The sequence below is a fragment of the Pistacia vera genome, unplaced genomic scaffold (assembly GCF_008641045.1).
Source record: "Pistacia vera cultivar Batoury unplaced genomic scaffold, PisVer_v2 Contig277, whole genome shotgun sequence".
Taxonomy (NCBI): domain Eukaryota; kingdom Viridiplantae; phylum Streptophyta; class Magnoliopsida; order Sapindales; family Anacardiaceae; genus Pistacia; species Pistacia vera.
In genome coordinates this window covers 11,684-26,391 of record NW_022196087.1, presented here as the reverse complement: position 1 = coordinate 26,391, position 14,708 = coordinate 11,684, and the positions used below count along the sequence as shown (strand labels likewise).

Genomic DNA, 14,708 nt, shown 5'->3' with positions numbered 1-14,708 from the left:
GTCAGGTCGCGTTCAGCGAGCTGAGCTACTGTTTAGAGAATACGAGAGAGAGAGAGAGAGAGAGAGAGAGAGAGAGAGAGAGAGAGAGAGTAAGCTATTCTGGAGGAAAATTAGCTAATCCCGCAAATGAGATCCCGCAAATGAGAGGGAATGCCTCTATTTATAGTGGGATAAACCAAGGTAATAATTACTAAATCTGCAAGTGGGTGGATACCGTGCAAATCTTTCTCTGCGTCCCATTGCTCACCTGCCCGAGTAATTTCCTCGACTCTCGCAGGGATTGGACACGTGGACGATTTTCAACCATCCGCTAACCTGGCACTCACCCACTGCACTGACAGTGGCATGCCACTTGCGTCATTATGCGACGTGGCCGCGTCTGAACGGTCGCAAAACCTTCCTAAGTTCTAACCACCCCATGCTGACAAGACTCTGTGTCAGCCCTACTTTTTCAAGCATAACATGTTTATAGTGAGGCTAGATTCAATGTGATATGATGTTTGTTACAATGTATTCACTTATTCATAAACATTCACACAAATTTGACAAAACAAAAAACAAATTCCTAACGCAAATCTCTGTATTTAGGCTTTGATCCCTGATGATATTAATCTCTCTTTGTAGCCAAAGGAGAGCATACTTTTTTTAAAATCCTTGCAATGGAAGACCAGAATCCTCCTTCCTTCTTAGATGAGGAGGTAAACTTGGTTGGTTCTTTCTTGGGATGGATTGTTTCAACAAGTGCCTCAACTTCTTCCTTTGCTCGTTGAAATACATTTGGTGCTTTAACTTCATTAATGGGTGTGTTCTCGTTGATGTCATCACTCCTTCCAGGTGTTTCTTTATGATGATGGGGCGGCGACTTTTCGTGGTGGATGAGAGCTTCAATTTCTTCCATTGCTCTTTCAATTAAAGTCGGGGCCTTGACCTCTTTCTCTGTTAACATTGAGGTTCAACAATCAAAGAAGGAATAATTTAACAATGCTTATAACAAAACAGGAGAATATTGTATATTAGCACTGAAACTTTTCCAACTGGTAAATATCTTAGACATGGAAAGAGCAATCAAAAATCAAAACCACCATAAAGCTGTCTAAAGCCTGAATGAACATATCAGAATGGGAATTCATACCTGTCAAAGAATCTAATTTCTCTTGATTTGACCCTGCCTTTGAAGATTGATTCCTGAATCAAATATCACACAACAACAATTAGATAACCAAACAAAACCCCTCAAATTAAATTTCTCATTCATTATTCAAACCTTTTTTCATTAGTTTGAGACTCTATCTTCTGATGGATTGTTTCAACAAGAGCCTCAATCTCCTCCTTGGCTCTTTCAAACATATTAGGCGCTTTGACATCACTTAAAGGGGTGTTTTCATCAATTCCATTTCGCATACCATGAGTCTCTTTGTGATTGTTAAGTGTTCTTTCAGTGTGTAAAACAGCTTCAATCTTTTCATTCGCACTTTCAAATATATTGGGTGCTTTTGCATCTTTATCTGCCACATTACAGAATTTTAAATGCATCAACGCTCAGTTCGGCTTCTACATACAACAAATGGGGCACCATTTTGCGATAAATATGGTGGTAAGCATCAAGCCATTAGGCATGAATAGAAGATGCAATTTAAAACAAACGATGAAAAAGTAAAGAGAACAACAAATGTCCCATTGGGTTGCTGATAAACTTCATGCTTTAGGAGAAGAAACTGCAAATTTGAAACAAACAAACAAGAATCCAACATAGTGCATGTGGACTGTTTTTATTATAACCGAGGATCACATGTTAAAACAAGACATATCAATTCCTATGACTTATTCAAGAACCAGAAATGCACATTCTACCAAAACAAAAGCAAGTATCACCACTGGTAAACTTATGTAAATCAATAGGTTAAAGTTGGGATATAAATCCATAATCAATTCAATAGATGAGAGAAAATTTAAGCATTGAGAGAATTAACCAAAATAAGACGATAAGTACGTACCTTGGAAAGATTGTGTTGAGTCTGCCATTAGCGTTTGTTGAGAGAGATTTTGGATCGCTGGTTTCAGCATTAAGAGGAGAAGAGAAAATGGAAGCCGAATCTTTTGTGTGTCTGGCTGTCTGCCAGATTGGACTATGCAACGTTGCGTCCCACTAAAAAGCGGCTTATGATTTTGTTTAGAAGCGCTACCAGTTGTCATCTACCAATCACAACTTAACAAGTGTATTCCTCTATTGTACAACCATTATAAAACAAATTATTAATATATATTTATGAGCAAACGACATGTTCTCAGTTCTCGGCTCTCGCTTGAGGTTTAGCGAAATTATAAGTTTATACCCCTGATTATATTTATTTTAAAATATCACCCTTAAACAAATATTGTAAGTTAATTTTGAATTTTGACTTATGTTATTATCATCCTATCCTTCACTTTTGATTTCACTCCCACCCAGCCACTATTACCATCCAGCCGCTGCCGCCACCACCATCACCATTCATCAAACCCACTCGACCGTCATTCAGGCCTAATCTAGCTCGATTCTAGCGCCAATTGACCAATCTAACACCACCATCATGATCTTTTCATCTCCCTCTCCAAAACCCTTCCACTTTCGACTCGAATTCTGGCAATTCTCCGGATTGGTTAATCGACATCGGAATCAAGCCAAACTAGGCCTGAACGACGGCTAAGTGGGTTTGGTGGGTGGTGGTGATGTTGGTTGGGTGGGGTGGGGTGGGGTGAAATCAAAAGTGAAGGGCAAGATGGTAATAGAACAAGTCAATTTGGAATAAATGCAATGGGTATGAACTTGAGATTTCGCTAAAGCCTAGGGGGAACATGTCGTTTGCTCTATATTTATTATGCATCTCTTGGACTTATGTAACTGTTGCTTAATTCCATAAATTTGATGTGCATATTAAATTATATAAAATACAAAATAAATGTAAATTTTGGTGAAATAGAGCTTACAGTTATTCAACTTGAAATTAATACTAGAAGAATGACATGTGCATAATCTTTTTGATGATTTATTTTTAATAAATAAATGTTGAATTCAGGGTTTAAACCTTTGATCTCCCTCTGATTACATGATAATTTAAGGTACAATGTAATTATACGATACAAAAATGAATAATAATCAATCAATCAGCATTTAAATTTCAATTACTGATATTCAACAAAGCTATGTATTTATATAATTAAATAAATTTATGATTAATCTTGTATTTTAATTTTTTAACTCCATAAGTTTTATTGGATCAGAGACCCACTTCTGTCCATCAACCCAATTTAAATATAAGGCCCTAATCCTTTCGGGACAAGTTCAGATTCCTTCAATTCCACTCGAATCAATTATTTTCTAACTAATCTTAATAATCATCACCAACTGGATTTGGGATTTGTATTGCTCTATATATTTAAAACCTGATTTGGTATAATATTTGGCTGACGAAATCAATTTTTGTTATAAATATATCATCAAGTTGCGGATTATACCAAATTTTATTTAAAGACCCAACTTAATCGTGACAAAATGTATTGGTATAGACTTTTGTTTAACCATTTTTTAACATAATCACAATATTTTTTTTCACTGAATTAAGTCAAATTGTTTTTCCATGTAAAAATAATATATGGGGTTATTTCTCAACCTTTTAAGTTTAATCAAATAGCAAAATTGTCATTGCAATTTCAAAAAATAGTAAAAATCTTCATGCTTTAATCAATAACTACCTAATTATCCCAATATCCCTGATATTTCTTTGTAGTTTATTTTAATATCAAAACTTAATGGTAGAAAATTTTGTTATTTCTATATAGGGGAGTTTTTGTTATTAATTATACTTACAGGAAATTATTGTAATTAACCCTAATTTATTTATTAAAGTATTATAACATGAGATGCCTCATGAATTTCAAAAATTAGTAATTTATTTATTAGCATATTGTAAAGTGTTATATCATACAAAATAATCCATATATATATATATATATATATATATTTGAAATATCCATTTTTAATTTTTGTCAAGGTATTTGGTTTGGGTGTTCATGGTAATAAAATGGGGAGACCCAATTTAGTACGTTGACAATTGCCGTAGCAGCCATTCAAGAAATAAGGTACGGCACACGTCACGTTGCCGACCCATCAACGACTCTGACAGCTAGCAGAGTTACTTAATTTATTTTTTTTTTTTTACTAAAATGCCCATTTTCTTTGGGTCCCCAAGAGCGAAGAAATTTTGGTCGGTCTCCTTTACTCGCTTGTCTTCTTAAAAATGACAATCATGCCCACTTGACTAATAGCTTTTCAGAATTTAATAAAATTAACCAGTTGTTGTCACGTGGATGACTGCTTATTAAATTTTTACTTGAAAAATAAGTTAGAAAAGACTTGGGAGTTGTAAATTTAAATTTCCAAGGCGTTGCTGCTCGAAATTTCCAGCACTCCTCAACAATGGTGTGGTGGTCATTCCGGGACCAGAAGAACGTGTTTAAAGTAACGAACAAGCCTAAATTAATTCTTAAATTAAAATATATGGCAGTCCATCAGTCAAATATAAAATTGCCTTCAAACCAAACTTTGCTTGTTCAGTGGTCTAGATAATAGATTAATTAAAGAATATTTTTTTTTTTTTTTTAATTTTATTGTTCAGAGGCCATAGCTATAAGATTATTCATAATCATCTCTTAATTTTCCAACGTTAAGGATGGGCAATGCATAGAAAAGTCTGATTTATAGAAAGTTCAAAATAGAATCAAATTAGAAATTCCCAATACATTAGTAGTGGTCTTCGATTTTGACCAAACGAGTTGATCTTGACCACATTGTAGTCTTCATAAAACGTTTCCCTTCATTGCAACTCATGGGAAACCAATGCTCCTCGTGTGCCGAATAAATTATAGTCTCTAGTATGCCCTTAACTGTAGCTTCATATTATTATTTTATAGAAACATAAGTATATATAATAGCATAGTTTTATGGGCATTCTTTCCTTTGAATAAGAGAGAATATGAATAGCCTTTTTTGAGTTTTAGACAAATAGATATAAGGAAGTCAAAAATTGACAAATCTAAAACAGATTTTTTTTAAAAAAAAAAAATTAATTATGTGTGTACATGTATTCAACTATAGGGTGCAACAGTTTCGGGATAAAATATCCAACAAAATAAAAGTAACGGTGGATGATGTTAACTTACCGCCTCAAAAACCTCTCGTACCATTAAGGTTGATGGTGGTTCATAGTACTGAAGGAGCAGATAGAAATTTATTTTATGTATTTATGATAACAAGTCAAGAAAGAGATGGAAAATGAACGCAGCAGCGCCAGCGGTGATAAAATATTTATAGAGTAAACGACTTTTTCCCAATCCTAGGTTTTGCCCAAGGATACTATCTCATCTAAAAAATTTCAAAATATAATTTTATTACCCACAACATAATTATATTAGTAAATTTCACTGTAAAGAAGAATAAAATAATCAAAAGTCCATTATAAGTAAGGGTAACATAGTCAATTAGCACTAATTTCAATCTTTCGATTTTCTCCTTCTTTCCTTGGCCAGTTGCTTCTCCTTTTTCTCGTTTTACAACCATCGGCATTTTGCAATGATCTTTATCGATTTTCTCATCAAAACTGACATATTTCATCACCTTTTTCCCATTTTCATAACTCCTCAACTAGAACGATAATTTTCTCAGCCGTATTTGGCCTTTTCTTGATGACTAGACTGAAACTAGTAGTGTTGGCTTGCCCCTTCACCACCAACAGATTCCCCAACCTCCATACTCCAAAAACCCCTTGACTATTGCCTAATTGCTCCCACTGTCGCTGTCATTTAGATAAAGGTTTCACCCCTTCTAGTTGAATTTCGACTAATTCTGATGGCCAAAATCAAAACCGTCACCACCACTAGATTCCCCGACATCATACTCCAAAACCCCCTTGACTACTGCCTAATTGCTCCCACTGTTGGCCAATGCCATTTGGATTAGGGTTTCGTCGCTTCCAACTAAATTTTGGCCGAATCTAGTGGCCAAAATCCAAGTTGTCACCACTGTTTGCTTCACCAGCCCCCACTCTACAAAACCCCCACCACCCTGCTGCCCACTTGCTCGTCGTTCATCATTCAAGCGACACTGTTGTTTGCCGCATTTTTTGTTTTAGATAATAATAATTAAGTCAAATAGTAAAGTATATTTTCGTCTTCAACAATGAATATCACTATATTTAATGAAAATTATTAATTGAACATAACGTTTGGGTAATAAAATTGTATTTGGAAACTTTTTGGGCCGGAAAAGTCATTAGGCCAAACCATGGGTGGGACAAGGTCACTTACTCATATTTAGAGCACCAGAACGTAAAGGCGCGTGCATGACCGAAGACATGACTAAATGGTTGTTGACTGTTATGAATGAAAGTATGAAACCCAACAAAACATACAGATTAAGTGTGGAGATTTTAAAGCAATATCGTGTTTTTTCATGGAAATACCTCATGGGCTTACTTTCTTTGACCGCTCTATCTCTCTCCTCTTTCTATCTTTCCATTTCCATGTTTAGATTAAGAACACAATCTATATAAGGCGGGTTTCACACCCTACAAGATATTCAAAAGTTCAGGCTTTGAATTCATCAAAACTCGTGGTCTTCAGCCTGGAAAACTATTCCTTGATTCCAACCCACCAAAAACTTTCCATTCAAAACCTTTTGAGTTGATCATTAGTTGCAAGAATTCAAACACTCCTGTGCCTCTCTTTTGTTGGGTTGTTACGTCTTTGAAGGGTTAGTGCCATATAGTGGACTTCTTGTTGTATATAAAGGAAGACGGGGGGTAGTCAAGAATCAACAACATCTCTTCTACCTATAGGGCCGGAGTTTGCTTTTCCCATTTAAAATTTACATTATTTGTCTGAGAAACAGAGAGAGAATAACAAAGAAAACGTTTTTGGATCAAGCACTGGTTTCTGAATTAACTACAGGTAAATAGGCATCAAAGAGTTCTTTTTGTAATGATCCAATGTCTGGCTTCAATAATTTGACATCAATTCATTCTTTTATTCATTCTGGGGGGTTGGTGTAGTTCCACCATGCCTTCTGCTTTAGCTTTAGCTTTTGCTTTTATTAGCTTTTTTCCTTCTTTTGTCGGGTTAGACTAATGTCAGTACTTCAGATAAGAAAACTAGGCCAGGGGATTTGTGAGTGAATAATTGGATATTAAAAAAGGAAAACTTAAAGAATATGACAAATGAAAACCAATGAATAAATATTTAAGAACCAATAATCACTATTTCTCATAATAAAGCAACAGTTATAATTTCATCTTGTCTGAATTTGTCTCTGCCTGTAACTTCATCATTTCTGTATTACTTTGCAATATCATAACTTTCTTAATTATATTGAGCAGGTGGAGGCTTGTATTCTAACAAATTGAAGCCGATTGGTCCTTGAATATCTATGGGTTTATCGCTTTCATTGCTCTTATCAGCGTGGGAAGAAATTCTAAAACATAGGTTCTTCAGTTTGGCATATAACATCAGCTTCGATACCAAAGATGGAGAGGTCACGGTTAGGGTAAACAGCTTCAAGAAAAGAGATTCAGAAAACGTGACCAACAAGTCTGATGAAATCATAACTACTAAAACCAGAAGAAGTTTAAAGAGTTACAAACCGGAAAATGTATTACTTGAAACAAGTTTTTCATTCAAGGATCTGCTTCAAGACAAAGAGAGAGTTTCAAATAAAACTTTGAATAGAAAAGAGGGATTGAAGCATTATCCCATTCCTGCACTTTCTCTTCCTGAACCAGCAATCTTGTTTTCACCAAGACCAGTGAGTGAACTCGATGCAGCTGCAGTTAAACTTCAAAAGGTTTATAAGAGTTACAGAACTCGAAGAAACCTTGCAGATTGTGCGGTTGTGGTTGAGGAGCTGTGGTTAGTGTCTCACCAACCATTTCTAGATATGTTGTGATCTTGTTTGCTGTTTGTTTTTACTTCTATATATAATATATTTCTATTTTTATGTATTAATTAATGTAGGTGGAAGGCATTAGACTTTGCAGCTCTCAAGCGGAGTTCTGTGTCATTCTTCAATATTGAGAAACCAGAAACTGCCGTATCACGGTGGGCAAGGGCCAGGACAAGAGTAGCTAAGGTACTTTTTTCTATTACATCCAAATTTATCTCGTAATCACGTATTAATTATCATAATGTTTTTATATATAAATATATATTATATTGATTGTGTGTTATTACGTGGCCAGGTGGGGAAGGGGCTGTCGAAAGATGACAAGGCTCAAAAACTGGCTTTACAGCATTGGCTTGAAGCTGTAAGTCTACCGAAATTGATTTTCTTTAGCGTCTCTTGTACATATAGTTGTAGTGTAGCCCTATTTGAATAATTTATACGTAGTTGGTCTAATATATTATATTTTATTCATTGAGCAGATTGATCCACGGCATCGATATGGCCACAATCTACACATGTATTATGATGTCTGGTTTAAAAGCCAGAGCAGCCAACCTTTCTTTTACTGGTATATTAAAATGTTTCATTATCTTTTTAAGTCTCTGTCTTTTATAGCTAGAGATGTTATAAATCCTTTAGATTAATTAGCTTTGTGACTTTATTATTAACTTTACTGCTTTCTGCAATGAAGGTTGGATGTTGGAGATGGTAAAGAAGTAAATCTGGAGAAATGTCCTAGGTCTGTTCTTCATCGCCAATGTATCAAATATCTTGGACCAGTAAGTTAATTATTAATTAATGCATGGATATTCATTTATTTACAGTGTGATGGGAAGTTTATCCAATTTCCTTTTTGTCTTTTTTTTTTTCATTGCAGAAAGAAAGAGAAGCATTTGAGGTAATAGTTGAAAGCGGGAAACTTATTTATAAGCAAAGTGGAATGCCTATAGAAACCATTGAAGGTTCGAAATGGATATTTGTGCTGAGTACCAGTCGGGCTTTGTACGTTGCGCAAAAGAAGAAAGGCTCGTTTCAACACTCCAGTTTTCTAGCAGGTGGCGCCACCACCGCAGCTGGAAGATTAGTTGCTCACGACGGAATTCTTGAGGTAACTCTTTCATCACAATTATTAATTCTGCAGTGATAATATTTTTTTTCCTAAAATTAAAGAAGATGACTGATATAATATTTTCTTTTTGCAGGCAATATGGCCCTATAGTGGTCACTATCACCCAACAGAAGAGAACTTCCGGGAATTCATCAGTTTTCTTGAGGAGAACCATGTTGACCTCGCTAATGTAAAGGTAATAATTGTCTGCGATAATATTATATATATTGCATTTTTTATTTATTCAAGAATTAATATAGAAATGTTGCTTCATTGTTTTGTTTCAGAGGTATGCCATTGATGATGACAATCCCTCTTCAATTACGGTCACCGGCGAGGAATCAAAACAAAAGCCACCGGTGGGCCCTGATGTGGACCACAGTATCAAGGCAGCTACAATCACAACCGTTAATCAAAAAGAAAAGATTGACATAAATGATGATTCCAACGCAGAAGTACCTTCGTTTGATGTAGGAAAACGCTTGCCCTGCAACTGGACCACAGGAGCTGGACCCCGCATCGGTTGTGTGCGAGACTACCCTGCAGATTTACAGTCGAGAGCACTGGAACAAGTTAGCCTATCGCCTCGTCCACCAACCGCGCCGTTTGTTAAATACGGGCCAATTCCTTCTCCAAGGCCCAGCCCAAAGGTTCGTCTCTCACCAAGGATCTCGTACATGGGCCTTCCTAGCCCAAGGACTCCAATTCCTGCCACCAGCTAAGCTCCACAATGGGTTTAATGATGGGTCAACATTAGTAGGATTTTGCCATTTTGGGTATCACTGGTGCCCCGACTTTAGGTTTTTAGAAGTTAGAACTGAGGCGGGGACAGATGGAACTGACCGTGATTTTTTTTTTTTTTTTTTTGTAAGAAAATAATTTTTTTGTGACTTTCTTACTGTTTTTTCATTAGTTGAATTTTCCTTATGGCTTAATTTTAACCCAATTGTGTTTGGGTTTTACCTATTCTTTCATGTAAACAGAAAATATGAAGTAATATAAATATACAATCATATTCAATAAATCATTCTTTTTATGTCATTTTCTTCCTTCCAATTCGAAATTCCTTTTTTTTTTTTTTTTTCCTTGCTTCAAGGGATGTATTATTTAAAACATAGTTGTTATATTTAAAATTTGTGTAACAAACTAACAATAAGCTAACACTTAAAATTACTTTGATATAAGAGTAATTCACTCATCTCAAGATATATTCTAAATTTTAAATCTTAAATTATGTAACATCCTATGTAAAATTATTAAATCATTTAATGCATGCCCACTTCATTTATATATCAATACCATATATAATACATATGTATTTGTTATGCTTAAAAAAATCAGGGTTGATGTAAACTTATATTAGCAAACACCAATTAGAGTTTAGGAAGACTTTGCGTCTTTCAGGAGCTATCATATCGCCTCAAGACAAAAAGAATACGATTGTCATTAACCCAACAGATTCAGGTTTTGTCTATAAGTGAATAAGGACCGCACACCTGTCAAAGTCCCAGATAATTTGAAGATATTTACTAAGTTATCAACCAATGAGAGGCAATAAAGGACTTGCACGACATCTATCCATTTGCAGATTTATAATCATTACCTTGAATTCAGCTACTATAGATAGAGGACTCCCCCTCACATTTTTCGAATTCTGATTCCGATTATAATCTCAATTTTCAAAGCAAAGATAACTTACGAGAAAAAGACTGACTTGATATTCTCTCTTAATAATCAGTTATTGTATCTCTGTTTGCTGTTCACTATACGCGACCTCTTGTAAACTCTTATATATAAAAGAAACAGTAAAAATAGGAATCGTTTTAGGTATCTGAATCATTTTAAAAATTATCTCTCTCATTTATTATTCTCGTCTTTATATTCGTTATTATTATATAACTTTATTCTTACTCTTGAATCAATTATATTATATATAATTTTTAAAAATAACTTAATATTTTATATATACGAATGGTTGGTGTAAGAATCACGACTATATTATTGTTAAAAATTAAAATACAAGAAGAAAACCGACACACAAATAAAGAACCCAAATTAAACTCAAAAGGCGAGTTTAAAAATAGTCGTCATCTGATTAAAGTCATAAATTTTGGGGCTTACCAAATCAGATGATATTTACAACATTCAATTTCAAGCTAACAAGACAAAGACTGAACGTCCCATCTCACACTAGCTGGTCGGCCAGTAAATAATTCCATGCAGTAAATTACTCATAAATATCAGAGAGGAAATCTATATAGGGAGATCTTACACTTATAGTATACAGTCTTTTTATAAAAAAATGCATACGTACACTGCGACCTCACTAAAAGCCGACGTCTTGCATGCATCTCAAATCTCTAATGAAAGATTATCTTCTCAATTGTACCTCTCGTCATCAACCATCCTTCTGCAGTTGTACTCAATCTAGTCTTAGCTAGGGATTTATTACTCTTTCTACTGCATATGGTGGCCCGACTTCTTATGAGCGTACCCAGGACCCACGTCCTTTCCCCTCTTATCACTTCCTTTTGCTTTTTTGCATCATCACTACTCATGCTTACCATATGGATATTTGCTTAGGGTTTTGTGTAATGCTAAGAAGAAGATTTGTTGATGAATAACAATTATTTGCTTAGGCTTTTGTGCTAATTTCAAGTTGAAGATTTGTTTTATTCTTGATAAATATTTAACAATAACGGCTGTGTTTGGCTTAATATTTTTATCCATATTCTGGATCATATTCTTCAAATAATATTTGGTACATTATTTTAGAAATATTATCCTATTTTTTTAATTACTTTTAAATCCTATGAGGTTATTAATTTTACTAAATATCTCCTAAAAGAAAAGTTTAAAAATTAACAAAAACACCCCTATCAACCTAACTTGTCAGATTCTGGAAACCACCGTTGGTGATAGCCGAAATCTGTACAAGGCCTAACTTTCGACCAGAAATAGCCGGAAGTTCACCGATGTGGCCTTTTCCGGCCAGATCCGTGGTAGATCTGGTCGAAAAAGGCCAGATCTGGCCATCAGCGACGGCCAAAGAAATGGTCGTCGTTGACCGAAAACGACGGCCACATCTTTGGCCGTCGTTTGGCCTTTTTCGGCCGTCGACTACCATAACAGACCATAGATCTGGCCTTTTCCGGCCAGATCCACCATGGATATGGACGAAAAATGTCATAATGACGTGTTACAGCATAGATCCGACCGGTCTGTGCCGTAACGAAATTTTTCGGCCAGATTCTGACGGTGGTGGCCAGAATCTGGCACTGCAGGTGGTGGGGGTATTTTTGTCATTTTATATGTTAGGGTCTTTAATTAAATTAGTAAACCCAAGGGCTTTTTCACAAATTTTTAAAATTTATCTCATAATACTCCCCTATCCAATAACCCAATACTATTCCTAAAATCCTATCCAAAATACTAAACCAAACGCACCCAACATTGTTTTAATGTACGTCCTTATTCATTATTAAAAGATAAATTTAGATGCATTAAAAAAAATATTTTTTTTATAATTTATAAGTTTTAGATCTTTCTAAAGAGATAGGCGTTTTGGGTGAAAAACATTTTCGTGAAACCCTAAAATAAACCCGTGCATTGAGCTGGATCTAAAGGAAAATGAACAATTTTTTTCAATTGGACCCAAGATTTGACACGTGATATTAGACGTACTTGAGATTTGGCACATGATATTGGAATAACATGGTAGAATTACTCCTTATTAAAGTGTATCTTCTTCCTTTTCACATAAAACTCAAACTGGTATAGACTTGGCATTTGGCAAAACAGAAGAAGGCGTGGACTTGGTTAAAATTTTCCCAAAAGTTAATATGGTCAAAGTTTTAGGCTGTTGCGTGGTTTATAGGGGTGTTCAAAAGAACCGTTCGGAACCGAAACCGTTGGGTACCCAGTGTTTGGTTTCGATTCCTACCCAAAACCGATCATCAACGGGTAGGTTCCGATTCTAAAAATCTGAAACTGTACTGTACGGTTCCGGTTTCGGTTCCTAGAATCAAGAACCAGAACCGGAACCGAGAACCGAGACTGAAAAAAATGTTATTAAAGAGTGGGGGGGTAATTGTAATTTACCTGCCACATATAAATACTTTAGATTAGGGCAAAAAAAAACTCATCTTCTTTCTTCCCTTCTCACACTCTTCATCTGCTCCTGCCTCCTGCTACTCTCTGTCCATTCACTTCAGATTAAGGTAAAATTTCAGCTTTTTTTTCCTCACAAAATAGTTCATTTTCTTTCTTCCCTTCTCACAATCTTCGTCTACTCTTGCTCTCTGTCCACTCAGTTTAGATTAAGGCAAAAACTTCAGCATTTTTTTCCTTTAATCTGCTTGGCTTTGTGAAATCGTGATCCTTGGAATCTAGAAGAAGACACTAAAGCACTCCAATTTCTTAAGGTAATTTCCATTTCTTTCTTTTTATTTTATTTTTGAATCTTCATTTCTGCTGTAGAGTAACTACAGATCTAGTTAAACTAGCTCCCCAAGTAAGAAACCAAGAGTATATAGAACTCTAGAGATACAATTTTTACCGTATACTATATATTTTGTCTTTTAATCTTCATGACCTTCAACCACAAGATTGGCAGAAAAAATTGATAATCTAATGTTAATATATAAAGTAACTGTGTTGTTCTTGGACTATATGAAATTTAATTAATTAAAATGGTGTAATATTAATCCTGAACTGAAAGTAGGTTGAAAGTCATAATATGTAAAAGATAGTTAATTTTGTCTTCAAAAGCTTAAAACAGAGAAAGGTAACGAACATTACATGTGGGATAAGTATGATTAACCATAATTATAAAACTTAAATTAAGTAAGCTTATTAGTTATTACTAACAATGACAAAACCCAAAAAGAAGAAGATTAAAAGAAAATTAATTTATCTCAGGTAACAAAATAATATCAATCTTTTATATTCATATTTAGTTAATTTATTTCTAAATTATTTTGTTCAATATTTTGAACTTACTAATTAATTTTCTTGTACTTGTTTTGTAGAAATTAATGCACATGAGGCAAGCAATTCAGAGCATGGAGCATGAGATATTTTTAGTTTTTCATATTTGGATGTTGTTAATTGTTATGTTACTAATTTTATATGTTATGTAATTTCATCGTTTTAGTTTTGGAGTTTATAATTTTGAATTTATGATTTTCAATGGATTATTGTAATATTTTAATTTTGAATTTGTGATTTTCAGTAGATTATTTTAATTTTGGAGTTTGAATATGAAGTTTACAATTTTAATTTTGTTAATAAGTGCCAAGTGGGGGGTATTTGTAAGTTTTTAAGAGTTTTTTTGTCATTTTAAAAACTTGGGGGGAGGATAATTAATTTTACAGGGTACCCAGAACCAGAACTGGAACCGTCAGTTCCGATTCCGATTCCAAAATTCAAGGAATCAGAACCGTCGGTTTTGGTTTCGGTTTCAAAAGTCAAGGAACCGTCGATTTTGGTTCCGATTCTAAAAGTTAAGGAACCGTTGATTTCAATTTTGATTTTTTCAAAAAATGTAGGGTATCCGAACACCTCTAGTGGTTTAGTTTCATCATTAACAGGCCTTAGGTCAAGGGCACACTGCTAATTAAGAACCCT

At 34.6% G+C, this 14,708-nt stretch overlaps 2 protein-coding genes across 2 annotated transcripts; one reads left to right on the top strand and one right to left on the bottom strand.

The window, feature by feature from the left end:
- Positions 1 to 607: 607 nt before the first annotated feature.
- On the bottom strand, positions 608 to 2,193 carry LOC116133913. The gene is made up of 4 exons (XM_031419584.1): positions 1,995 to 2,193; positions 1,265 to 1,505; positions 1,133 to 1,185; positions 608 to 936 (listed from the first exon to the last, which is right to left on the bottom strand). The coding sequence occupies exons 1-4, from the start codon at positions 2,191 to 2,193 to the stop codon at positions 608 to 610; spliced, it is 822 nt and encodes a 273-aa protein (XP_031275444.1).
- A 4,586-nt stretch (positions 2,194 to 6,779) lies between these two features.
- On the top strand, positions 6,780 to 10,111 carry LOC116133905 (IQ domain-containing protein IQM1-like). Its single transcript, XM_031419576.1, has 9 exons — positions 6,780 to 6,984; positions 7,410 to 7,938; positions 8,044 to 8,158; positions 8,268 to 8,333; positions 8,452 to 8,540; positions 8,664 to 8,751; positions 8,850 to 9,080; positions 9,175 to 9,276; positions 9,368 to 10,111. The coding sequence occupies exons 2-9, from the start codon at positions 7,460 to 7,462 to the stop codon at positions 9,800 to 9,802; spliced, it is 1,605 nt and encodes a 534-aa protein (XP_031275436.1). The 5' UTR covers positions 6,780 to 6,984; positions 7,410 to 7,459; the 3' UTR covers positions 9,803 to 10,111.
- Positions 10,112 to 14,708: the final 4,597 nt, after the last annotated feature.